This window comes from Panthera tigris, chromosome E2 (genome assembly GCF_018350195.1).
Source record: "Panthera tigris isolate Pti1 chromosome E2, P.tigris_Pti1_mat1.1, whole genome shotgun sequence".
NCBI classification, from domain to species: domain Eukaryota; kingdom Metazoa; phylum Chordata; class Mammalia; order Carnivora; family Felidae; genus Panthera; species Panthera tigris.
Window position 1 is genome coordinate 3049841 of NC_056674.1, and position 26122 is coordinate 3075962.

The 26122-nt window shown below is 55.3% G+C and overlaps 2 protein-coding genes across 2 annotated transcripts; one reads left to right on the forward strand and one right to left on the reverse strand.

Moving 5' to 3' along the window:
* On the forward strand, positions 1–16543 carry UBE2S (ubiquitin conjugating enzyme E2 S). Its single transcript, XM_042969993.1, has 7 exons — positions 1–106; positions 4566–4656; positions 11674–11866; positions 11955–12117; positions 12731–12877; positions 14204–14394; positions 16081–16543. Exons 1-7 carry the CDS (start codon positions 1–3, stop codon positions 16399–16401), a joined length of 1212 nt encoding a protein of 403 aa, XP_042825927.1. The 3' UTR covers positions 16402–16543.
* A 6586-nt stretch (positions 16544–23129) lies between these two features.
* On the reverse strand, positions 23130–25996 carry RPL28 (ribosomal protein L28). The gene is made up of 5 exons (XM_007080623.2): positions 25896–25996; positions 25447–25535; positions 25228–25351; positions 23599–23717; positions 23130–23507 (listed from the first exon to the last, which is right to left on the reverse strand). Exons 1-5 carry the CDS (start codon positions 25969–25971, stop codon positions 23154–23156), a joined length of 762 nt encoding a protein of 253 aa, XP_007080685.2. The 5' UTR covers positions 25972–25996; the 3' UTR covers positions 23130–23153.
* Positions 25997–26122: the final 126 nt, after the last annotated feature.

Here is a 26122-nt window from a genome sequence, read left to right on the forward strand (position 1 = left end):
ATGTCTTCTGCTGGCCTGATCGTGGAGCAGGCCCATCCTGAGGGCCACAGCCACTGCCAGTGCCATGGTGGGGTGGTGATCTGCATCATCTCAAGACGACGGAGAGGTAGTGTTCTCCCCCTCCCTCCCCCTCACACACCAGGGAGCCTCCAGGGGTTTTGGGGATTCCTCAACACCCAATGCACAATCTGCCCCAATTCCCTTTGTATATAGCCATGTTGCAGGGGGGCGGCCATTCCCCCACTTTTAAAGGGCTACATACCCCCTCCCCAGCCCCCAAGGCAAGGCGAGGGGGCCTCTTCTCCCTTCTCTGGGCCGTCCCTCTCCCTCTTGTCTCCCTCCCCCCCCCCCCCCCCCCCCCCCCCGCCCAAAACTGGCACCTCAGCTCATCCCTTCCTGTCAGGAGCCTGGGGCAGAGAACTGGCCCTCAGCTCCCACCACACCGAGGGAACTGGGGAGCCACCCCCATCTACCTGGGCCCCAGTGCCAGTTTTTTGACTCCATGCTTATGGCTGCTCCTCTGGGTTCCTCCAATCCCTCCTAGGGCCTCACCGCGCCCAGTGCCCCTCAGGCAGACTGTGACTTCCCAAGAAAGGAGCCAGCTTGGGCACCTGCCCCCCTTGCAGACCCTCTGCTCACCTTCCCCACTGAGCACTCAGCTTTCTCCAGCCCCCAGAATTTGGGGATTTGGGATCTTTCAGCTTTTGTACTCGCCCCCACACACCTCAACTTGCTCTCTCCTGGCCTGGATTCCAGGAATCTCATTCCCCCTTCCCCGCACTCATTCTGCCACAGGCCGCCTGACCTCGGGGCCTTGACCTCTTATCTCAAATAAGCCATAGTGGGGAGAGGTCTCAAGGGGGTGAGGAAGCAGCCCTGCCCTGCCCGATCACCCTCGATGCTTCCGGAGCCGGGACCTCGCCATCTGAGTCTTCCGCCCCCGATAAATGCGCATGCGCGCACACTCACACATTTCCCCCACCCCCCACTTCTGGTGGAGGGGGCAAGAGGAGGGGTGCAGAGAGAAGCCAAACAATTCTGGACCAGACAGTGCTGGACAGCTTTTTATCCCTGCCCCTCCCGGGCTCTACACCAGACCCCCCTCCCCCCCAGTTCCTTGGTGAGGACAGCGGTGGAGTGGTAACTTGGTATTTTTTGGAATAAACAGATGTTTCCTGAGCCCCAGTCTCAAGGTTTACTGTCGAGAAGAAATGGGTTTCCACCTCTGCGTTTGTGTCACTGGCCGAGGCGGGGGTGGGCATCTAAGAGTCCATAGAGGTGGTCAGGGCTGCCCCCCCCCCCCCCAAATGTGTCACCAAGAAAGGAGCTGGGTGTGGGAGGGACCGGTACAGCACCTTGAAAAGTCCTCGGTTTCTTCCAAAGAAAGCCTCTTCCCTCTGTGCATTTAAGCATGTGCTTGCACCTCCTTCTACCTGAGGCCTTTGGCTGAGTCTGGCGGAAGCGGGGTGCTCCGTGCTGTTGGTTTGCTGGGGCCGCTGAACCGAGCAGCTCACCCAACAGAAATGTGCCACCTCCTGGTTCTGCAGGCTGCAGGTCTGCGAGCAAAGGGTCTCATGTTGGTTCCTTCTGAGGCAGAGCAGAACTGGTGCTGTGCCGCTCTCCTAGCTTTTGGTGGCTTGCTGGCAACAGCTGGCACTCTACACTCACATCATCTTCCCTCTGTACTTTTCTGTCTCTGGGTACAAACTTCCCCATTTTCTAAGGACAACCAGTTATGTTGGAATAGGGCCCATCCTCAGTGACTTCTAAACCCGATCATCTGTAAAGACCCTACTCCCAAAAGAGGTCACCTTCACTGGTCCTGGAGATTAGGAAGGACTTCAATGTCTCTATTCTGGGGGGAGGGGGAGACACAATTCAAGCCATAACAGGGGGTGTTACATGGCACGGTTCATTCAATTACCAGTTTTTGTGATAACAAGGAAGGATTTTTCCCCCAGTGCATTAAAATATTTGCATAATGAGGACAAGAGCTGACAGTAAGCCACACTGGGGAGAGTAGGTGCCTGCAAGGCTTTATGAACTTTAGGACACCTGTCCCCTAGGGGCACCAAAGTGTTTGTTCATGAATCGTAGACTTCCATCTTACATTGAAGGGCTCCTTTGCACATGCCTCTGGGGGTGGATTGTGTGTGCGGTTCATTCCAGTATTGATTTTATCTCAAAGATAACCCCTTCCTGGGAAGCCTAATTTCATCTCGAAGATAACACACTTCCTGGGGAGTGTGTGACACTTGATCTCGGGGTTGTGAGTTTGAGCCCCATGTTGGGTGCAGAGATTACTTAAAAATAAAATCCTTTATTAAAAAGGAAAAGAAAATCCCTCCCTCTCTGGTGCATTTGTTTCCCAAATTTTAACATTTATTTATTTTTTGAGAGAGTGTAAGCGAGGGAGGGGCAGACAGAGAGGGAGACACAGAATCCGAAGCAGGCTCCAGGCTCTGAGATGTCAGCACAGAGCCTGACATGGGGCCCAAACTCACAAACCAGGAGATCATGACCTGAGCCGAAGTCAGACACTTAAACAACTGAGCCACCCAGGAGCCCGTTTCCCAAATTTTAGATTTTACTTGATTAGTCAGGGTTCTCCAGAAAACTGGAGCCAATAAGACTGTGTGTGTGTGTGTGTGTGTGTGTGTGTGTGTGTGTGTGTGTGTGTGTGTATTCATTTTAAGGAACTGCTTCCTGTGATTGTGGGGTTGGCAAATCCAAAGTCTGTGAGGCAGGTCAAAGGCTGGAAATTCAGGCAGGCTTTCCATGTTACAGCCTTGACACAAAATTCTTCTTCTCTGAGATACTTTATCTTTGGTCTTATGGCCTTCAACTGATTGAGTGAGGCCCACCCATGTGATCTTGAAGTCAACGGATACTAGACATTAATCACATCTACAAAATACCTCACAGCAACATCTGGACTGGGGTTTGACCCAGCAAATGGGAATGGTAGGCTGGCAAAGTGGACATGAAATCTAACCATCGCACTGTCCTTGTGGGGAAGTGGTCACTCCTAGCTTGCTGGAGGGACAGTGTGATCTGCTTTGGAGAAAGCCTCATCCCCTTCCGTGTGGTCAACTGTTCAGCACTGGCCAGAGCTCACCTAGTCAGGTTTGTTTGGCTGTAGATTAGTGGGGCAGGAGGGACGCGTGCAGTGCACTCGAATCTTGGTGTTATGCTCCCTCGTTAAATGTGTCACCTGGTGAGCACAAGGGTTGTCTGCATATTCTTAGAAACCACCTCTTCTCATTGGCGTCTTTGTCTGCAGATAACTGGAGGGGGTGGGGGAGAGGTGACCATGCTGCGCATCCAAGTATGGGTTCCCTGAGCACGCGACAATTCTCCCCATAGGGACACAGAAGGACAGTACTCCCCTGTCCCCTTGAGATCAGATGTTCCCACGTGATATGCTTGAAGTAGGAACAGAGGTAGGTAGAAGCTTCCGAGAGCCCATGTGCAGACAGATCCCCACACTCTTCCTTTCCCCACTGGCAATGTTTCAGGTGATGCCTACTCTGTGGGCCTGCATCCAAGACAGATCAGCCAGGGCCCCAAATAGCGACTTCAGCCAAGCCTCGATGGACATGCAGTGTGAGTGGGAAATAAACCCTGTTCCTTTAACAATGGGGGTTTGGGGGCTACTTGTTACTGCAGCACAGTGTAGTCCACTCTGGCTGTTACAGGTTGCCTGTGGCGGGGGGGGGGGGGGGGGGGGGGGGGGGGGGGATGGGTGCCTAGAGGCTTTTCGACATATCCTCTTTTGTGCTTCTGAATTTTTGTGTCAGTGGGGAGCCCGACGCAGGGCTCGAACTCACAAACTGTGAGATCATGACCGGAGCTGAAATCGAGTTGGACGCTCGACCGACGGAGCCAGCCAGGCGCCCCTAAAATCAAATATAAATTTAAATGTAAACGGTGCCAGCTTTGACTGGCATTCCCCTCGCTGAGCGTGTGCCCAGGAGGGACTGCAAGATGGGAGGTCCCAGTCTCACTCCTTGGCCCTGCAGAGTGACCACAATGAGTTGCAAGGCCAGGGCTTAAAGGCACGTACTTTTCATTGGACACGGCCTCCATGTGCCAGTCCAGTCGCCTTCTTCACTTGTGTTCCACCCAGAAAAGAACAATCCGATCGACACACACTGTGCTTTGGATGGGCAAGTCAAGGCTATGGTCTGACGTGAGCATTTCTGCCTTCGTAGCCTAACACTTGCTCAGTCTGCAACTCCGCTGTGTCAATAAATACAGCTCCCACGAGACTATTCTTAACCCGTTTGACAGGGAGGGCCTGCGAGCTCCTGAAATCTACACCAGACGCCGTGTCCATGTGCCTTCCCCTCTGCCACCATTAACTTCGGGTTTTGAAATAATTTCAAACTTGCTCAACAGCTACCAGAATAAGTCAGAGAACACCTGTACACCCTTCGCCCATTCACCAGTTGTTAACGTTGCAACACACTGCTTCGGGATTCTCTTTCCATATAAACACCTTTTTTTTCTTCTCCAAGGTACGTGAGGGTGAGTTGTGCACGTCATACCCTTTTGTCGCGAAGGGGCATTTCTGGAGAACAAGGACGTTCTCTTCCACATCCACAGCACAGGGACCGAAACCAAGCACTTCACGCTGATGAAGCCCATGTTCCGGTTTCACCGACTGTCCCAACCCTGCTTTGGAGCAGTTTCTTTGCAGTCCCTGCTGTCTGGGGACGAGCTATTGCATGTGATTGTCTCTTGAGGCTCCTCTAGTTTGATCAGTCCCTCTGTCTTTTTCACGCCATTGATGCTTTTCAGGAGTCCAGGATGGCTCTTTTGCAGGATGTCCCTGCACCCGGTCCGAGGTCTCCTCATGAATAGGCCCAGGCTGTGCACGTCCGGCAGGAGATTCAGCGGTGACACCAACCTCTTGGCACATCACCATGGGGACAGCCTGTGCTGGCCACCAGCTGGGACTGCTGCTGTTAGCTTGGACCACTTGGCCGGGGCACCGAGGAGGGGCTGTTTCCCCCTCGGCAAACAGGAAGTACCCTGCCTGAGGGCCCTCGGACTTGTTCCCCCTGCTGGTTCAAGCCTCCCTTGAACTTGTACCTGCTGGTTCAAGCCTCCCTGGGTGATTCTCTTGCCTAGAATCTGGGTGATTCTTACTGTGGTGTCTGCCGAATGATAATTTTCTAATTTCACCATTCCTCTGGCATTTATTACTTAGCATTTGCACACGATCATTCCAGGGGAACAGGATTCAGTACCCCCGTCAGACTCTGTGAGACACCACTGATTCCAACAACAAATTCACCAGGACTCTCAATGGCACATGGAAGTGACAGACTCCCGTCCGTACCCACACAACGTTTGGGTTCTTCCCCTTTTCCATTACTGTAAACAATGCTTGGAGGAACATCTTTCACAAACCGCTTGGTGCGTTCGCTTCTCGTTTCCTAGGATGAGCTCCCAGGAGACGAATGTCTGAGTTGCACGGTGGTGTGTTTTACACATTTGCTACTCAAATGCCACGCTGCAGCCTCAGAAGTCCTGCCGGGTCCGTGGATGTGCGAACATCTCTCTGCCTCCGTCCTCACCGGCACTGATCATTACCCTGCTTGGTCTGGGTGTGCAGCAGAGGTACTGGTTTTACAGCCACTAAAGGAAGGCCCTGGTGCACGGAAGTGTGTTTTCAGCCAACGTGACGTCTGCACTGCTTTCTAGGGTTTCTAGTGCCTGGAATAGCCGGCGGAAGAAGCGGGTCATTACCAGCGTGTCCATTGCCTGATCCATTTCGGGGCATCCTTCCAATCAGTGAAGGTCCCTCCCACCCAGGAGAGCTCGAACTCCTGCTCTTGGGACACAAGGGCACGCGGTGTTGTTAATCACCTACTGAGTCAACCGCAGACGGCCAAGTGCTTAGAGGTTTGAAGCCCCCCAGGGGCAGAGGACCTGCTGACCACCACAGACGGTGGCCTCAGAAATGAAGATGGGGGTATTTACACATGGAAAATGCTCAGCCACACCGGGAGGAAAGGAGACAGGGCTGAAGGGGAAAGCACCGTGGTCTGCCCGCGATCGATCATGCATTTTGAAGATCGCCGATATCCAGGCTCATTCCTGAATCAGGACATCGACGTCGGCTGCACCCCTGCCCGGAACGGCTTTCTCCACATTTCCACAAAACTTGCTCCCTCACCGCCATTAAGCCTGTACTCAAACGCCTCCTTCTCAAGAAAGTCCACCGTGGCCACCCTGCCTAAAATGCCCTCCCACGGCATTCCCAATACTCCTTACCCTGCTCTGATTTCTCAGTAATTAGTACCATTTCACACCATCAACCTTCCTTACGTACTAGCCCGAGACTTTCCCAGTTTTAGCACCGAAAGTCCTGTGTCTTGCGCAAACCAGGACAGCTGAACACCTGGGTTTTGTGCTTGGTGTTTACTACCTATCTCCCCTACAACGAAAGCCCCGGGAAGGCAGGGTTTTGTCTCCTGTCCTGCTCTTGGATCTGTCCCAAGCACGTAGAACAGCGCTTGGCAAACGGATGGTGCTTACGAAAGAAAAAGAAAAAAGAAACATCACTTGTTAGGGAGCCTGGGTGGCTCAGACACTCGAGCGTCCGACTTCGGCTCAGGTCATGATCTCACGGTTTGTGAGTTCAAGCCCCATGACGGACTCTGTGCTGACAGCTCAGAGCCTGGAGCCTGCTTCAGATTCTGTCTGTCTGTCTGTCTGTCTCTCTCTCTCAATGCCCCTCCTCCACTCACTTGCGCTCACACGCTCTCTCAAAAATAAATAAACGTTAAAAACAACAACAACAACAACAACAACAACAACAGTAAAACACTTGTTAAACAGGTCAGGTCCTGATGGTGGTGAGGATCCAAACAAGGGCCACTTCTAGGCGCTTCTCCCTCAGGAAAGCTCAGGACAGTGCCCAAAGGTAAATGCTCACGTGTGCTCCCTGCAGCTTGTAGCCAAGGACTGGACCTGGAGTAAACGCTCACGGGTCGGAGAGTGCTAGAAAGTGTGGGCGCTCTTCCCGAGGAGCAGGGCACACCCACCCCCCCCAGGGCAGGTGTGTGTGGACGTGCGCACACAGATGTGAGCACAGCCGCTCCGGGACCCCCGGGGTGCTCACAGGGGTAGCCGAGGGGGTGTGCGTGAGTGGGGGGGAGGACAAGAGCTGCACCTCCCGTCTTTCCTTCCTGCACCTCAGTAGCCATGCGAGCTCCCCCCAGAACCTACTTCTCTCATCATGTAATACAAACAAACAGGAGAAATGAAAATCGATTTGTGAGGCTAGAATTCAGGCTGAAGGGACAACCTGGGTTTCAATGCAGAAGACGTTTCTGGGCCGGGGCGCCTGTGTGGCTCACTCGGTTTGAGCTTCCGACTTTGGCTCAGGTCATGATCTCGGGGCTTGTGAGTTCGAGCCCTGCATGGGGCTCTCTGCTGTCAGCACAGAGTTAGCTTCGGATCCTCTGTCCCCCTCTCCCTGCCCCTCCCCCGTGCTCTGTCTCTCTCAAAAATAAAACAAACAAACAAAAAAAAAAGAGTAAGCTTCCGGGTCACCAGTATTTAGCAAAGGGAAGGCACCCTATGCCCACCCTTCCCCACCTCTCCCAAACTGACTCAGGGCCATCACTAGGCCACCTCCCGACTAATTCTCCAATCTGTCCTCTTCTCTCCAACTGCCAAGGCCACCGCTTTAGCTTCTTTCCCTGAGCATGAGGCATCTGAGTTTTCTCCATCTTGGAGCATGTGCAGGAATTTCATTCTTTCTGTGGCCATAGAACAGCCCATTGTATGGGAGGCACCACAGCTGGTGTGGCCATTCCTCAGCTGATGAACTTCTGGGTTTTTCCACCTTTTGGTCATCGTGAATAATGCCGTTGGCAACACCTAAGTGTGACTTTTTGCGCAAACGTCTGTTTTCAATTATCTGGAGTAATAATCAGAACCATGGGTTCACACGGTAGCTGTATTTACATCTGAGGGATTGCCAGAATGTTTTCCAAACCAGTGGTACCATTTATCATTCCCACCAGCCATGTGTGAGAGTTCTGATCTCTTGGGGCACCTGGGTGGCTTGGTTAGTTAAGTGTCTGACTCTTTTTAAATTTTTTTTTAATGGTTACTTATTTTTGAAAGAGAGACAGAGCGTGAGCAGGGGAGGGGCAGACAGAGAGGGAGTCACAGAATCCACGACAGGCTCCAGGCTCCGAACTGTCAGCACAGAGCCTAACATGGGGCTCGAACCCACGAACCGTGAGATCATGACCTCAGTAGGACACTTAACCAACTGAGCCACTCAGGCATCCTGAGGGTCCAACTCTTGACCTCAACTCAGGTCGTGATCTCACAGTTCAAGGGATCAAGCCCCACGCTGGGCTCTGTGCTGACAGTGCATGGAGCCTGCTTGGGATTCTCTCTCTCCCTCTCTGCCCTCCCCTGTTTGTACTCTCTCTTTCTCTCAAGATTAATAAACATTAAAAAAAAAAAAAAGAGTTCCAATTTGTCCACACCCTCTCCAACACTTGCTATAGGCTGACTTTTTTTATAACTGCCACCCTGGTGGTGTAAATTGGGATCCCATTGTGGTTTTAGGTGGCATTTCCCACATGGCTAATGCTGTTGAGCATTTTTGTCACATGCTTACTGGCCACTTACAGATCATTTCCCTGCCACCACAGTCCCTTCTCAGGATCTGCAACGGTCTCCTCCCTGGCAGGGAGGCAGGGCTGTTCATTCTTTTCTCCACCCAGCAGTCAAGTAACCTGCAAACACCCGAGTCAGACCACAGCACTGCTCTGCTCAAAACCCTGCAGTGGCTCCCTACTACCTCAGAGAAAGGGGCAGAGTTCTAACCATGGCTTGGAAGGCCCTGCATGAGACCTCCCACCCCAACCTCATCTCCCCCCACCCCGCACTCCTCCCTACCTTCCAGCCACACTGGCCTCCATGCAGTTCCTTAGATGTTCCAGCTGTTCCCGCTGCTGCCTGGAATGCTCTTCTCTGATAAGCCTATAGCTCACTTCTCGCCTTCCTTCCGACCCGGGTTCAAATGACACCTGCTTGCCGAGGCCTACCCTGGCCACCTAGCTTAACATTCGCAGGACCTAGTGCCCCGAGCCCCTTCCTGTGCTTCTTTCTTTGTCCACGGTTCTTGTTCCTTCTACATACTCCAAGTCTTACGAATTTATTGGACTGTTTTATGTCTGCCCTGGCCCACTACAGCAAACCCCACTTGGGCAAAGATCTTTGTCTGTTTCCTGAGGTACCCTAAGCACCCAGAATGGTCCCCGGCACACACTAGGTGCTCAGCAAACACCTGCTGAGTGAATGAACACCCCTGACTTGTCAGCATCCTGCTGGGGGCTGAGGACAGAGTCCCTGATCTCCTGGAGCTCACCTAATCAGCGGTGACAGCAATAAACACGTCCTAAGTGATCAAGAAATGACAAATTTCGACAGACCGGGATCAAAGAGGGTGGAGTATGCCAGCAAGCAAGGCAGTGGAAAGTTCTCCAGGTACAAGGGACCCACGCCCAAGTGTTCTCAGGTCAGACAGCTTGGCAGATACCAGGGACCAACAGAAAGGCAGCCCAGGGGGCTTTGGGGAGTGTGCTGTTGGAAGCTTGGGGTCTAGTCAAAATGTAGCGGGGCAGAAGGGTCCTGCGAAGTTTCCAGCAGGGACAGTGCCTGTTGGGATTGGGATTCCAGGGGATGGTAAACAAGGACCTACCCAAGGGCCACTCGGGCCACTACCTGTTCTTGTAAACAAAGCCTAAGCGGAACACGGCCACCCTTCCTCTTCATGTTGGCGAGGCCACTAAAGCAGGGCTGAGCAGTGGGTTGAGACAGAGACCCACGGTCCACAAAGCTGAAAGCCTTTTCTGAAAAGGTCTGCTGACCTCAATTTCAAGATGACCGTTCAGGGGGTAGGCGACCCCTCCCTCTCCCCCACAGCAGGTCCTGTTGACTTTCACGGAACCCCAACCCCCCGACCCACCCCGACTGCCACAAACCTGCTCAGCACGGTCTTCATCCCCACCTCCATGGCTGCCAGCACCTCCTCCTCGGCCTCTCTGTTCTCGACTGGAAGTCAGACGGAGTCGCGCTCGGCTCAGAGCCTCCCGCGGCTCCTCCTTGATCGAAGGAAAGAACACAGTGTTCTGCTCACTGCGGCCTGGACCCGAGACCTGCCTCTTCCCTTTCTCTAAAGGTTCCCCCCACCCCATCACTCCCTGTCTCCCCCGCCCTCCCAGCGCAGGCCCTGATATTCCCTCCTCCGGTCTTTATCACACTCCCACAGCACGTTATATATTTGCTTGCCTGCCTGGCACCCCCAGGAGAGCGTCAGCCCCACGCCGCCAGGGGTTTTGCCCCTTGTTACCCTCCGCCTATTCCAAAAGCTTCGTGCGTGCACATCGTGCTTCCACCCGACAGGGTTGCCGCCTGCAATGGAACGAGGGCAGTGCCTGGCGCACAGCTCGCAGGGGCTGCATCGTGACCGTCACTATCGGCACGGTTGTGTCTTTTGGATACATCCTTGCAGCAGGGCCGGGCTTGACTACCATACCACCTCGACCTTGTCTCTGCTTGGGGGGGTGGGGGGAACCTGGGCGAGGCCCCTGCTTCTTCCCTCAGTGTCCTTGAGCGCCCCTCGGGTCAGAGTCCCCTGCAACCGGCTGGCTGGTACTGAGGACCAGGTGGGGCTCGCCAGTACGCGGCGGATCCTCCGTGGGTGCTTACGGAGCACAACAGTGGGGTCCCTGCTGCTGGAGCTCGGGCCGCATGCACGAGGGAGGCGGCTCAGGGGTCTTCCCGGGACACGTGGCGGGCAGGGATGGGAGGCCGAGGCCGGTGCCCGGGACACGGCGAGGACAAGGGGACACCATTCCCCGGCGCGGGGCTGCAGGGTGGCGAGGTCCGTCGGGGACACGGGGACACCGCCGCGGGGCTACCGGGTGGAGACCCGAGGACCACTGGCGGGCAGCGCCAGGCCCCGACCTCCTTCCGGCACATCCCGAGGGAGCCCTGCGCCCGCTTCCCGCGTGGGGAAACAGAAACCCGACGTCGTGATTGCCACCTGGCCAGAGTCACAGGCCACAGACGGCCAAGCCCTCAAGGCCGTGCAACCTGCTCCTGCCCCGCCCGCGACACACGACACGGGTCACGGGGCAGTGCCCGCACAAAATGGCGCCTCGTAGAAAAATGCAGCCGACTCCCAGCGCCCATCCCCACCGCGGGCTGAGGAGCGGGCGCGGACGGCCGCGCACACCTAATTTGCATATACAAAACCGACGAACTTCGTTGGCTACGAACGGCTTGGCCCGACCTAGACAAGGTTCCCATTGGTTACTCTCCACTCCTTCCCGCCCCCCTGGCACCGCCTTCTCCATCAAGGACTGGCGCTTACGAGCCCCGTGACGCCATTCCACCATTACGTGTCCCCATTGGCCACGGAGCCTTCCGTCATCCGTTTAAACCCCCCGAGTCCCGCCCTCCCATGCCCCTCCCCGGCTCCGCGGCCGACCGTTACTCGCGTGCGCGATTTCCTGGGCGTCAGGGCACGCGCGCGTACGCCGGGCGGAGGAGGCGTCTCATTCAAACGGCCCAATGAGCGGTCGCGTTGCCTCTCGCTTCCTCTCCTTCTCTACTCTCCCGCCTCAGAGCCCCCATTCTCCGGGGACCCCATTACGACCCCCGTGCGTCCCCATTGGCCGACCTGCCGCGCGTCCCCCTCCCCAACTTCTCCTGCTTCTGCCCGCAGCTTGCGGGAAGGGAGCGAGCGCCCCGAACGCCGAGGACCTTGCGCGGTGACGTCACGGGTCGAGGCGCGGCGCTCCGGGGCCGCGGGGGGGGGGTGTGGCCTACGGACGGCTACAAAAGGGCGGCGGTGCGCGCGCGACCGGCTCAGTGCGGCTGGGCGCTCGGGGCAGGAAGAGTTCTAGGCGCTCAGCGCGGCGGGCGTCGGAGGCAGCGGGGAGTGGAGCGGAGCTGCCGGGGCCTCCCTAGGGCCGCAGCGGCAGCAGTTGGGCCCCCCGCCCCAGCCGGCGGCCCGCAGAGCGCAGGAAGGGGGCCGGGGGGACCCGCCCCCGGCCGGCCACAGTCATGGTGAGCGCGGAGGCCAGGCCCGGGAGGGGCGGTCAGGGGCCCCCCTGGAGGAGGAGGCGGGGTCTCAGGAGCCTCTCGCGGACTCACTGGGGTATCGGGGGGCCCGTCTGGGGTCCCGGGCCTGGGATGGGCCCGCGGGCCCTCCTGGAGGCGGGGCAGGAGCGGAACCTGCGCGGCCCGCAGGTTCCCCAGAGGGGAAGGCCCGGCTGAGTCCCGGAGAGGGCTCTGGGGCTTTGTGGCTCGCCCGTGGGTGTTCCGGGAGCAAGGACGCTCCGCCTCCATCTCCAGGCCCGAGCTGGGGTTTCGAAGATGGTTTCACCAAGGTTAGGTAGGGAGGGGGACCAGGGTAGGCCTCGGGCGTACCCCGAAACACTGGGGACCATGCCTGACTGTGAGCAAGACTTGGGGGCCTCTGGAGAAGGCAGAACCATCCACAAGCCCCTTGGAAGGCCCGTCCCCATTTCTAGTGGGAGGTCAGCTTTGGACGGCCATCTGGAGCATGCTGGGTGGGGGACCTGGGGACTGCGGGATCAACACCAGGGTGGCCACTGCATCCTTAGATCCAGGAAGCCCCGGCTCCGCCAGCTACCCACCCCTTCTCTTCTGTGTCCAGAACTCCAATGTGGAGAACCTGCCCCCCACATCATTCGCCTGGTGTATAAGGAGGTGACCACGCTGACTGCTGACCCGCCTGATGGCATCAAGGTGTTCCCCAACGAGGAAGACCTCACTGACCTGCAGGTCACCATCGAGGGCCCTGGTGAGTGTGGGCAGGAGGAGTGTGCTTGTGGGTTCCTCTTGAGTAGGAGAATGGGTCGGAAAGAAAGACCGTTTCCACGTGATTTCACTTATACGTGGCATCTAGAAAACAAACAAACCGAAAAAGCAGAACTAGAACAATAGGAAGCTCCAGTTACAAGTTGGACTGTGCCGGGTGCTGGGGACGCAGTGGTGGACCAGGGAGCCCTCTGACTTGGCGCTCACGGCTTGCAGGGCCGGACACCACATCCACTGACCGTGTACATGTTTCCTGCAAGGTGGTGAGAGCATCTAACGGGGGCTGTAGCAGGCTTGTCAGGTAGGGGTTCTCTGGGGCCTGGAGGGTGGGCCGGATGACCGCAGACTCCTTGCTGTCATGTCCGGGACCCACGGGACAGAGCAGGGAACTAGCCGGACACGGTGTTGCAAGAGGGAACAGTAATAACCAGGTGATTATGTGTGATCGTTTAACCGTGCAGTGAATTAGTGTGCTGCTTCTACACAGTGACACAAGAGGTTGCGAGAGCGCGTGGTGAAGGACTTGGCCGCGCATGGGACAGTGGGGAGGGCGTCAGGGAAGACTTCTGGGTTATTATCACGCAGTGCTCGATGGTGATAGGCCGGGTTCCAAGGCAGGCGCCGTGGGTACTTTGTAGGGACAGAGAAGAGACTGATGGAGCTTTCAGGGAGCAGAAGAGTCTGTAAGGAGTTGGGAAAGGAAGCCATTGGTGGGTTCAAAGATGTGATGGCTGCAGTGTTCCTTTGACAGGGAGGGGGCAGGGCGGTCAGGAAACTATTAACCGCTGGCTTCGGGAAAGAGGTGACCCTAGAGGCGGGGTCAGGTGCAGGAGGGCGCCTAGACGTCAGTCGCCAGGCTACCACTGAGGGATGTGGGGATTGGGGTACGAGGAACAACAGTGGGCACAGAACCGCTCCCTCGTGTGTGTGTGTGTGTGTGTGTGTGTGTGTGTGTGTGTGTGTGTCAATGAGCAAGTGGGTGGACGAGAACCTTTCACTGAGGCAGGCTGGCGGGCAGACCTGGAGTTGACAACAGTCCCATCATTTGCCTGCGGGCCTTCAGAGATCTTCCTGCTTCCTAGAAGATCTGTGGGTGGGAGCGTCTGCCCTCGGGAAGGAGAGAGGAGGCGTCCGGGGGTGGCTACCAGCACCAGGTCAGGGCCATCACCCTGAGGCAGGGAGCTGAGCCTCACTCCACTCTCACGAAAGCCTCGGTCTTGGGGGGGGTAGGGGGGGTGGCGGCAGGGCACTGGGCTCGCAGCCAGACTGGAGACTGGGCGTCCTGACCCGGCCCCCTCCTGCACTCCAGAGGGGACCCCTTACGCCGGAGGCCTGTTCCGCATGAAGCTCCTGCTGGGGAAGGACTTTCCCGCCTCCCCGCCCAAGGGCTACTTCCTGACCAAGATTTTCCACCCCAACGTGGGCGCCAACGGTGAGATCTGCGTCAACGTGCTCAAAAGGGACTGGACAGCGGAGCTGGGCATCCGGCATGTGCTGCTGGTGAGTTCTTGGCGGGGGGCTCCCCCCTCCTGGACATCCCAGTGGCGCCTGGGCTGTGGTGCATTCTTTCTTTTTTTAAATAAACTCTGAAGTTATTAGGGGCTTCTGTGTAAAAGTCCAAGTTTCCAGCTGGAAAATTCTGGAAGGCTTGGCAGTGCTTGACCCACTGAGCGTGGTTGTACAGGTTGTGCCGTGCCTGGTGTACCTTTGCTGTGCGTGGAACGCGCAAGGGGTTTGTGTAATGGGACACTTTCCTGATGGAGCAAGTCAGGCATCGGGCGGGGGCGGGGGGGGGGTTGGTTTCAAGTTATAATTTACAGTATGAAATTCCTGGACCATACAGTTCATTGGTTACGCGGGAGTCACAGAATTTGTACAGCCGTCACTGCCGTAGCTCAAACTTGTCGTTTCCACCAGGAGCAACTCTGCTCCACCAGGGACGGTGTGTGGTAGGGGACTCTTACTTGTCGCATCGAGTGGGAAGCCCAGGCGCTCGTGCTGCTCTGCGGCCTCACAGAGGGTGATTCGGACTCTGTGTCCACTGAGCCCAGGTGGAGACACCCATCTCCACGGCGACTAAGGCATTTAGGTCACATGCTGCCTCCCCACCCCACTCAAGGCTTACAAAAGGTTTCTGAGGGGCACCTGGCTGGCTCAGTCGGTAGGATTGTGACTCTTAACCTTGGGGTCGTGAGTTCCAGCCCCATGTTGGGCATGGGGGCTACTTCAGAAAACACATTTTTTTGAAAATGGAATTGCTCTGGAGCCCTGGGGCAGATGGTAGGGGTGGGGACGCGGAGTTTCCTGCTGGGCACTTGGGGAGGATGGAGCTCCAAGGTAATCGTACTTTGTCCTCCTCTCCCGGTCGTGTCTGCAGCGGCTGCCAGGGACTCTGGAGGTGAGCTCACAGAGTGACTCTGTGTCCCCGATGATCCCTAGGAGCCTTGGGTCTGGCCCCAGCCGTGAGGGAGCCCCTGAGGAGCCTGTGGGTGTGGGGCCAGAGCTTAGAATTGGGTGTGGTCCTGGGTCCCTGCTCAGCATCAGTGGTGTTTGCCGGGCCATGTGCCTTGCCTGTCACAGCAGCCAGGGGACCACCTGTTCTTGTCCTTGTTTACAGGCCAGAAGGGTCGTGTCCCCTGCTTGAGGCACGGTTAGGGCCCTGCAGGCTCCCTTTCATAGTGGCCAAAAGGGGGGTTGGGACAGACCCCACTGTGGCTGGTCTCGCTCCACCCCTTCACGGAGCCCGTGCACGTCTGGCTTCGGTTTACCCCCCACTTAAAGGGGTGTGGGGATCGGCTCCCTTCCTACACTTCCCTCTGGATGTTCCTCACGGGCCAGGTCCCTTTATTTACACCCTGATGCCTTTCTCGGTCCGGCCCGCCCACCGGAGTCTGGCTCTTCCTTGGTACCTCTGGTGACAGCCCTGGGTTTTTATGTGTCCTGTTTATGTTGAGAGATGAACAGCCCTGGAGTCCCAGCAGGCCCAGGTGTGAGTTCCTAAGTTGTCTCCCTTGCTTCCTGAGTGACCTCGGGCAAGTCCCTTCCCTCTCCAGTCCGGGCCTCGATCACAGGGGACACAGGTGTGAGCTGGTCCAGCGTCTTGTTGGGGGACAGCATCGGGAACAGGGAGCAGCCGGTGTGGAGGCCACGAGGCCCAGCCCCCTGACCTTGGTCCTCTGCCCGCAGACCATCAAGTGCCTGCTGATCCACCCTAACCCCGAGTCTGCCCTCAACGAGGAGGCTGGCCGCCTGCTCCTGGAGAACTACGAGGAGTACGCCGCCCGAGCCCGCCTGCTCACGGAGATCCACGGGGGCGCCAGCGGGCCCAGCAGCGCAGAGGCCGGCCGGGCCCCGGGTGCGGGCGCAGCCCCCTCTGCTGACCCCCTGGCTCCCGGGGGTCCTGGAGGAGCCGATGGCCCCATGGCCAAGAAGCACGCGGGTGAGCGGGACAAGAAGCTGGCAGCCAAGAAAAAGACGGACAAGAAGCGGGCGCTGCGGCGGCTGTAGTGGCTCTTCTCCAGCCCTCCCCACCTCCCCCTTCCCAACACTGACCCCCAACTCTGTCTCTAAGTTATTTAAATTATGGCTGGGGTGGGGGAGGGTGTGGGGGCACCGGGACCTGGATTTGTTTTTCTAAATAAAGTTGGAAAAGCAGCTGCTGTGCCTCACAGACACCCCAGGACCACGGCCTCAGCCACACGGGTCCCCCTGTTAAGTCCCCATGTAGGGCCGCAGCTCGCTCATCCTGTGGCAGTGGGGGAGGACCCTGATTTCCTGTCTAAAGGGGGGGGGCCAGGCCTGTTCTTGATAGTTGTTGTCTTCGTTCCTGAGGTAGGTGTGCAGCAGTGTCCCTTTCTTCCCGAGACAGTCAGGTGACAGGTGGGGGGGAAGCTGCTGGCTTCTCCACACCTGATTCAGCTCGGCAACAAAGCCTGTTCCCCAAATCCTAGGCCTAAAACGATGCCCATCCACCTGTCTCCGTTGGTCTGCAGCCCGGGTGCGGTGAGCTGGCCACTGTCCTCTGGTTTCACAGTTGAAGGCCTCTGCCCCGTCCACGTTCCTATCTCCAGTCTCCAGTCCCGGCAAGGGATCCCTCCTGGTGGGTTTTAGCTATCCTCAGGCTTGTAGGACCCGGTCACCCAGAGGCTGTCCTCAGCTCTTGGAAGCTCAAGTGCCCCACCTAAGGGCCAGGTCCTTCTGAAGGGCTCAGCTGATGGGCAGAAGCCTCCCAGGTGCTCCTGCTTAATTCCAGGTGACTGTGACCTAATCCTAGAAACCAGTCTGTCAAATTGACAGATTCTGCCCCACCACTCCAGGGGAGGGGGGTGGTGCAGGAGGACCTGGGGCAGGTTAGCCTCCTGTACACAGGCAGCTTTTACTGGCCTGGCCCTCTGGACTGCAGGCTGGTGGTCCTGGTCTCAGACTGATGGGGGGTGGGGCAGAGGTAAAGGCTGTAAAGCCCGAGTGGTGGGAGGGTGGGAGGGACCTCGAAGGCAGAGGCCCGGCAGCCAGCTGGCTTCAAATTGGCTTATTGTCCATTAACAAAATTTGTGGTCCCCTGTCAAAAAATGATCATGAAAAGAGAAAGGGGAACATGTCTACATAAAGACTTGTACATGAACTTTCAGAGTTGCTCCCTTTCTGATGGACAAAAAGTGGAAATAATCCAAAGGTTTAACAGATGGACTAAAATTGTGAGTTCATAGAATGGAATACTACTCAGCAAAATACTGATACAAAAACCAGCTTAGATGAATCACAAAAATATTCTCTGCTAAGTGAAGCCCTATACATAAGTGTACAAAATATCTGGTTCCACTTACGGATGAAATTCTAGAACTGGCAATATTGGTCACTAGTGGCTGAGAACAGGTCACTGGCTATCTGCAATCAAGGAAAACATGTACAGGGGCAGGGGCAACCTTCTGGAGTGAGTATATCCCAGATCTTGATCATATCGGTGGTCACACAGTGCATAAATTTGTCAAAACTTCAACTAAAAATGGGTGTATTTTTATGTAAACTGTATCAACGAAGCTTATTTAATTAAGCCAATAACTTCATTTATCTGGAGTAGAAGATAAGTCAGTGGGGCAGAAGATTTTGCAAGACATATAACCAAAAAGTACTAATTCAAAGAATGTATAAAGAGCCCCCCCCCCAAATCAATAAGAAAAAGAACACAAAAGAGAAACTGGTGAAAGCACGTCACAAAAGAGGAAATCCAAAAGCTACTCCTCGCTCGTAGTTGAGAAAATGCAGCGTAAGCCAACAGTGATACCGCTCCACTCCCACGGAACTAATGACGGTCGTTCGTGTCTAACAATACCAAGGTTGTAGAGCCACAGACCCCGTCGTGTGGCCCTGGTGGGAGCAGCAAATGCTAAAAGGCACGCGGAAACGTCGAAAGCACGCGTACCTTGTTACTCGGCATTCTTACACAGCAGGCTTTAAACAACATCTGTCCTCATTACACGCACTGTAAACGCAGTTGTAGGTTCAAGAAACAATACCATAGGACAAAAAATGAACTACCACTGCTCCCAGCAGCAGGGAAAAATCACAAACGTCATGATCAGCCAGACCAGCAAGTCATAAAAGATTCCCACAATTCGAATGCCTTCGTGCACAATTCCAAAGCAGGCAAAAATAAGTTGTACTGCTGAACATACATACGTAGGTTGTAAAACTGTAAAAGATTGTCTGCGTAAAGTTGGGCATTCTGGTTACCTTAAACTGGCAAGAAACCCAGGTGGACTTCTGGGGAGCAGGTAGTCCTGTTTCTTTACTTGGGTGTTGATTATGTGGATGCTTGCTTTATAATTCTTTTCTATATATATGTGTGTGTGTGTGTGTGTGTGTGTGTGAGTATTGAATCCTGAAATACACTATTTCAGGATTAAAAAAAATTTTTTTTTAATGTTTATTTTTGAGAGAGAGAGAGACTGCAAGCAGAGGAGGGGCAGAGAGAGATAGAGACACAGAATCTGAAGCAGGCTCCAGGCTCCGAGCTGTCAGCACAGAGCCCGACACGGGGCTCGAACCCACGAACCGTGAGATCATGACCTGAGTCAAAGTCAGATGCTCAACCGACTGAGCCACCCAGGCGTCCCTGAGGATTTTTAAAACAAAAAAACTCTTTATGTGTGGATATGGACCAATCTCCAAACTAGATTAAGTTGGGGTGGGGGTGGGGGGAGCAACATGTGAACAGTGCAAACTATTATTTTTTTTTTATTTTGTTTAAAATAGGGTATGTGTTATTTGTTTGCCTATGCACTCAAAGCTTCTGGAAGGTTACTTTAGAACCTGCAAATATTGGGGCGCCTGGGTAGCTCAGTCGTTTGGGCATCCGACTTTAGCTCAGGTCATGATCTCGCAGTTCTCGCGGGTTCGAGCCCTGCGTCAGGCTCTATGCTGACAGTTTGGACGGAGCCTGGAGCCTGCTTCTGATTCTGTGTCTCCCTCTCTCTCTGCCCCTCCCTCACCTTGTGCTCTCTCTCAAAAATAAATGTAAAAAAAAAAAAAATTAAAAAAAAAAGACCCTGCAAATATTAATTGCCTCAAGGAAGCAAAGCTTGGGATACCTTGTGATTGTTACTCTTTCAAAAAACAAAGACTTGATTTTTTTTTTTTTTTTTTTTTAAGATAAAAGTTTCTACAAAGAAACAGATCCCTCTAATTCCTATCTCCCCAACGGCCCCCTTCATCGGGGACAACCAGTGTTACCAGCTGCTTGTATATTTTTCTAGAGAGATTCTACACAAATGCAGGCAGAGTCAAATATATAATCCTGTTAATCCTTTTATTCTCCCACAGCACACAGCGTCCTGCACACCGCATGCCGCTCCTTGCTCTTTCAACGTAACTAGAAGTCTTGGAAGTCTGTCCAAATCAGCACTTCCCTGCTCTTAGGTGCCTAGTGTCCCATCATATAAATGCGCCGTGACTTACCACATCCTGTATTGATTGACCAACAACCCACGAGGCTGGAACGAATAATCTTTGGAGGTGGGTCTTGTGGCACACAGGGAGTATGTCCTTACAGCAAATCTTATACATGACGTTACTGGGCCAAAGTGTTACAATTACGTTTGTAATTTGTACAGATATTGCCAAATTGTGCCCCGTGGGGTTTGTCCCAGTTTGCGTTCTGTTAGCAATATGAGGGTGCCCATTCCCCCATGCCCTCACTAGCACTTTGATTTTGACCCAACATTTGGATTTTTCCCAGTCTGGGAGTTACAGACTATCTTGTTTTTTGTTTTAACAGACTTTACTTTTTAGAACAGTTCTGGACTTACGGAAAAATTATGAAAAGTGTCCCCTATTGCTGCCTCTCTCCCATAAATACTATACAAAATGTAGATGCTAGGGACACCAGGGTGGGTCAGTCAGTTAAGCGTCCGACTTCAGCTCAGGTCATAATCTCATAGTCTGTGAGATGGAGCCCCGCATTGGTCTTGGGATTCTCTCTCTCCTCTCTGCCCCTCCCCCATGCACAGGCACGTGTGTGCACTCGCTATCTCAAAACCAACAAACCTTAAAAAAGAAAACATGTAGACGCTAAAACGAAGTTGCTGGTGTTGCTGAAAGCCCAGAGCCAGGGGTGAACATACAGTAAGGGCTAACTCAGCAGGCTGCTCAAACCCCACACGTGCACGGGGCATGCACGTGGGTATTTGTGAAGAGTTTCCGATAACTTCCACGAACAACACGCGACAAACAGGTTGTGGAGCCAGGGGCTGGGATGCTGGGGCCCTTTGCCCCTGGATACTCTTCTTCCATTTGCACATCTCCAAACCACGTGCACACGTTATTTTCATAATGACTTTATTTTTTTTTTTTTTAATTTTTTATTTATTTATTTTTGGGACAGAGAGAGACAGAGCATGAACGGGGGAGGGGCAGAGAGAGAGGGAGACACAGAATCAGAAACAGGCTCCAGGCTCTGAGCCATCAGCCCAGAGCCTGACGCGGGGCTCGAACTCACGGACCGCGAGATCGTGACCTGGCTGAAGTCGGACGCTTAACCGACTGCGCCACCCAGGCGCCCCTCATAATGACTTTAAAAGAGTAGATGGTTTTATTCCAGCCAAGTGACTACAAGAGAAACAAAGGGAGATCAACAAATTTGCTGCACAGCCTGGATCAGAAATGCTGCAGATGTCACGACATTCACAAACACACACGGCCACTCGCATGAACTTGGGAACCACAGGGTATTGGGGTGTATGGATTCGGCACGTGTGCTCACAAGTGCCCTGGAAAACACACATGGTTTCCCGCGCAGAGTTATAAACATGGGAAGGCATCTCCGATTGTCTGAGTCCATCCAGTCAAAATAATTTATAATAAACATTCATTCACGCAATTATGATTTGTGGGCATGACATGGCAGGTCTCTTCCTAAGCTTTTTGCACACTGTATCTTCTCAACAGCTTTAGGAAGTAGGATCTGTTGATGTAGACATCACAGATGAGGGAACAAGGTCATAGGGAAGTTTAGTCATTTGCCCAAGGTTGCAGGACCAGGGAGTGCAATGCAAGTATCTGTGTGTGTACGTATGTAATGGATGGATATATATGTATATATGCATATATATGCATACATGTACACACACATACCTCAACGTATCTGATATGCCAGTGCTAATGGAAATATAGTATAATTAAGGCCAGCCTCTCAGCCGAGCCCCCGTGTTGAGTGACCCTGTGACAGCAGCCAAGGGTGTGTCCTACCCTCAATTCTGCAGACGTTTTGAGCTAGTGCTGGAGACGCAGCAGCAAACAAAACCACAATCTCTGCTTCGTGGACCCCCGAAGAATCAGGCACTTGAAATGCTTCTCTCAGAGATGGGGAAACTGAGGCATTGAGCCACCAGGTGACCCACCCACAAAGGCACCCCTCGAGGCAGGGGTCCTGCCCTGATGCAGACAGGGGGGCCTCTGCAAGATGCCTTTGGCCGCAGGGCTCTGGAGACAGGGAGCAGGGGTGTTCCAGGACATGGTCTCCAGAACAGTAGAGACCAGGGGTCTCCTGTGTGGGATCCTTGACCTGTGGCATACTGGCTGGCACAGGGTGTGTATGCAGGAAACAGGTCAGGGCAATGACAATGTGACCCCTTCCCAACCTGAGCCTAGGACACCTGCTTTGTCGAGTGACCACAGCTGTTGGGAGAAACCGCCACTCCCCATGTGTCTGCATATACACACACAGATTTGCACACAAACACATCCCGCTTCCTGCTGTACTTGCTTCTGGAAGACCAAAAACCCACTGCTACTGAGCACTTGTCTTGTGCAGGCGGCCCTCTTCTCGCCAGCCCACTCAGTTCTGACAGGAGGCACAGAGAGGTCCAGTTACTTGCCCAGAGCCACACAGCTAGTGGTTGACATGTTGGTGGGACCCAGGCAACCAGGTCCCATGCCTAGCAGCCATCACCAGCTGTTAAACACCAGGAGGAAAGGGGTGGAAGCCACCAGAAACTACTCTAGCTCCTCAGGATGGGAGAAGGGGTGGCCCAGTGAAGGGGTTGTGTGTGGTTCCCAGCCCGAACAGGATGCCTAAGGTCACCCGTAGCTGGTGGCTCCTGCCCACTATGGGGGCTGAGCACTCAGGAGCCACCACTGAGCCCAAGACCAGCAACTCTGGCTTCAGACGGGCGAGGCAGAGATGGACACACTCCTGGCCCCCATGGCCAGGGCTCTGCCCATCCCTTCTGGGACCTTTCACTCCCGTGGGCCTGATGCTTAATCCCCATGAGGGCTGGGAGCTGTCCCAGGACCCGCTTCCGTCAGGAACCAACTGGACACCCTCTAGGAAGGGTCCGCTGTCCAGTCTGAGACCACAAAGCCCTAAAGCGTACGTGCTCTCGTGTTCACAGGCCACACTCTCGTGTTCACAGGCCACACATGCACGAGGCACGAACCAGGACATGAACAGGACATGACAGTGGGCTGACCCTTGGCCCCAATCCCCATCCATGAGATTGAGGCTCCACCAGTCTTTCTTGAAGCTGTGTCCCGTGTCAACAGAGTCTGAGACTGTGAGGTGAGGACTGTAGTCAACTTTACGTGTTTAGCATCCACTTTCTAATCTGCTGCACTGGACAGTCACCTCTGATGTTCAGAGTAAGAATTTGTACCAGGGGCACCGGGGCGGCTCAGGTCAGGATCCCACAGTTCCGGAGTTCGAGCCCCCCGTCGGGCTGCTTGGGATGCTCTCACCTCTCTCTACCCCTCCCCTGCTTGCTGTCTCACAAATACACATTAAAAAAAAGAAAAAGGAAGACCCTGTACCAAACCCCAGCCTGAGGGGCAGGAACGCTGGCCTGGACATTGCCAGCAAGACCTGGGCCTGGGCTCCACCAGCCCCCTCCCTGGGCCCTCCGGTCCCCGGACGCTGTGACCTGTATGTTATGGCGAAGAACACCCTGCACAAGCAGGCACACACACACAGGCGCAGAGCCCCAGGCGAGGTGGCTGACATCTTTATTGCTTGGGAGGGGGAAATAGGTGCTCAGGAGCTCTTGGTGGGGCGGGGCGCGCCTCCTCTTCACCATCACCGGCTTCTGGCTGCGCAGGATGGCGCTGGCTCTGCGAATGGCGGCCTAGAGCGACAAGGAACGGGCTCAGCCCACCAGTCCTCCCCCAAGGAGGGGTCGGCAGAGGCCCCGCCTCAGTTCTGGCAGCCCCACTCACCATGCGCAGGTCTGGACGGTACTTGTTCTTGCGGATCATGTGCCGGATGCTGCTGAGGGTGGCCCGGGCATTCTTGTTGATGGTGGTCCGCACGTAGGAGGTGGCAGGTTTTCGCTGGCCTAGAGGGTGGCAGGGTCAGCCTGAAAGTCGTCTGGATCTTTAGTGGACCTCCCAGGCAATGGTGGTGTGGTCTCACACCGGACACACAGGTGCCAACGCCATCCACCCATGTACTGCCACAGGCCAGGCCCAGCCGAGCACCCTGACAGGTCTTCTCCCGTGTCCCTAACAGTCATCAACTCACTTGACAAAGGAATGCAGAAGCACTGGAAGGAGAACTCTCATCCAAGGTCACAGGCACACAGCAGTTAGGTGAACACAGGCTATCTGCCCATGCCCTGCGGGCACAACCCCCATGCTGGCCAGGCAGCCAGTGCTCTGGACACCAAAGCTCTGGTCTCTTCCTGCCCTACCCCAGGGCCCAGGCTACCCCGTCTGGAACAAGGGTGTGAGACAAGCAGTGAGGCTTGGCTGAGTTGCTGGAAAGCCATGAAGGGGCCAGAGAAGGCCAAGGTGAGGAAGAGCCCTGGGCCAAGCACCTGCCCTCCCGCATGCCTGCACAGGCAGAGCCAGGACTCCCGCTACCCACGATCAAAAGGAAAGCACCCCCTTTCTTGTGCCACAAAGCTGCAGGCCTAGGTTTAGGATCTCAAGTAGAACAGTGGGGTCCTGGGTAGACTCCAGGCTCCAAAAAAAAAGATTGTAATAAAAGGGGTCACCCAAGAAACCAAGGACGCTGCACCACACCAGTGATTTTAAACACTGGCCTTGACCAAGTTGCTGACCTCAGAGCAGAAACATTACCTCCTCATGTCAGTCGTTTGACAGCCCGGGGGAGGCCACCCAACGCGAGAAGAAAGTACAGTTTTCAGGGCCCAGAGCACCAGAACAGGGTTCTTGGGAGTACCGGAACCCTACAAGCTCGTTCCAAGCTCTCTCTTGCTCCGGGTGCTGTGCTCCTCAGAAGGGACAGTAATCCCCCTCTAGTGTGGGCAGGAGTCCCATCAAGAGCCAACAGGCCATGGCCACTGCTGTCACTGAACAGCATGCTGGACTGCGAACCCAAAGAGAAAGCAGCCGTACTCAAGAGCCCAGGGAAATCCTCATTCCGATCGCTTAAACTAACCCCCCTCCCCACCTCCCCAAGAACAAACAAAGATGGTGGAGCTGGGATGCAGACTCAACCTTTACCAGCCTCTGAAGCTTTGTCCCCGTGACCTGCTAAAGACACCTGTCCAGGCCCCAGAGCAGTTTATGGGGGTCACATCACTGCTGCTTCCCATGCAGAACTAGCCTGTCACTTCTTACCTGTTGGCCTGTTTTCCCACCTGTGAAATGGGGACATCTACCTTCCCCGACATGCTTCAAGGACTTAACCTGAAAACATCACACGACCATGCAATCCTGCAACTTAGCCCTTAGAACCACCTGGTGTGGATGAGATCCTGCTAGCTTAACAGATGCTCACACAGCTTCCCTCCCGATCTGGGGAATCCTCGATTCCGCAGCATTACAGCTGTGGCCCGAGAGGGGTCTGCAGCCCGGAGCCAAGCCAGGGCGAATGCTCACCGGATCTCCGCTTCATCACCACCACCACCCCTTTGCCGTCGGCCGCCGGCTCCACGCCCACAGTCTTGCGGTGAATCAGCCCGTTGTAGCGGAAGGAGTTGCGAGCCTTCAGGTTATTGGGCTCCTGGGAAGGAGAACGCATCGGGGTCGCGAGGAGGGAAGGGGCCCCGCGACCGCGAGGGTGCCCCCCTCAGACCCCGGCGTCCCAGCCCCACTCACGGTGCTGTACGTCTGCTTGTTCCTCTTAATCAGGAAGCTGGAGCAGTTCCGCACGACCATCCATTGCAGGTGGGCGGACATGGCGGCAGCTGCGGGAAAAGGGGCAGGGACAGGAATCAAAGGGAGTCGCGGACCGGCGCCTCAGGGGCAGGGTGTGACTGGGAACCAGGGCGAATAGGGGTCCCCAGGGGCACACAGCGAACTAGCACTTTGCCAGACGGGGCTGGATGACCGGAGGCGGCGGCCCGAACTCGGGAGGCCGAGACTAACTGCGGGGGACGCAGGGGTGAGAACTCGAGAATTCACAGCGATTTCCAGCGGTGGACTCGGGGGGGAGGGGACAGCCAAGGACACAAGGGGCGCAGCGACTGAGGCCACGCAAAGGCAGAGACCCAGGGCCGCGGAAAAGTGCTGCGACCACGCGGGCCGACGGAGAGCCCAAACCTCACCTCCGCTCTCTACAGCAGCCGGAGACGGAAAGAGGCAAGCAGGGGGCGGGGCGACGCCTTTAATACCAACACGCATTTCCGCTTCCTCCGTGAGCGCGCACCGCCCCCGCCTGTCCCCGCCTCCTTCCGTCCGCCTCCGAGGCGGCTCGGAAATGTTCGGCCTCTTCCGCCAGCTGGTCTCCTGCCGCCCGAAGACCTTCGGAACTCTTCGGGCAGGGACCCGAGGG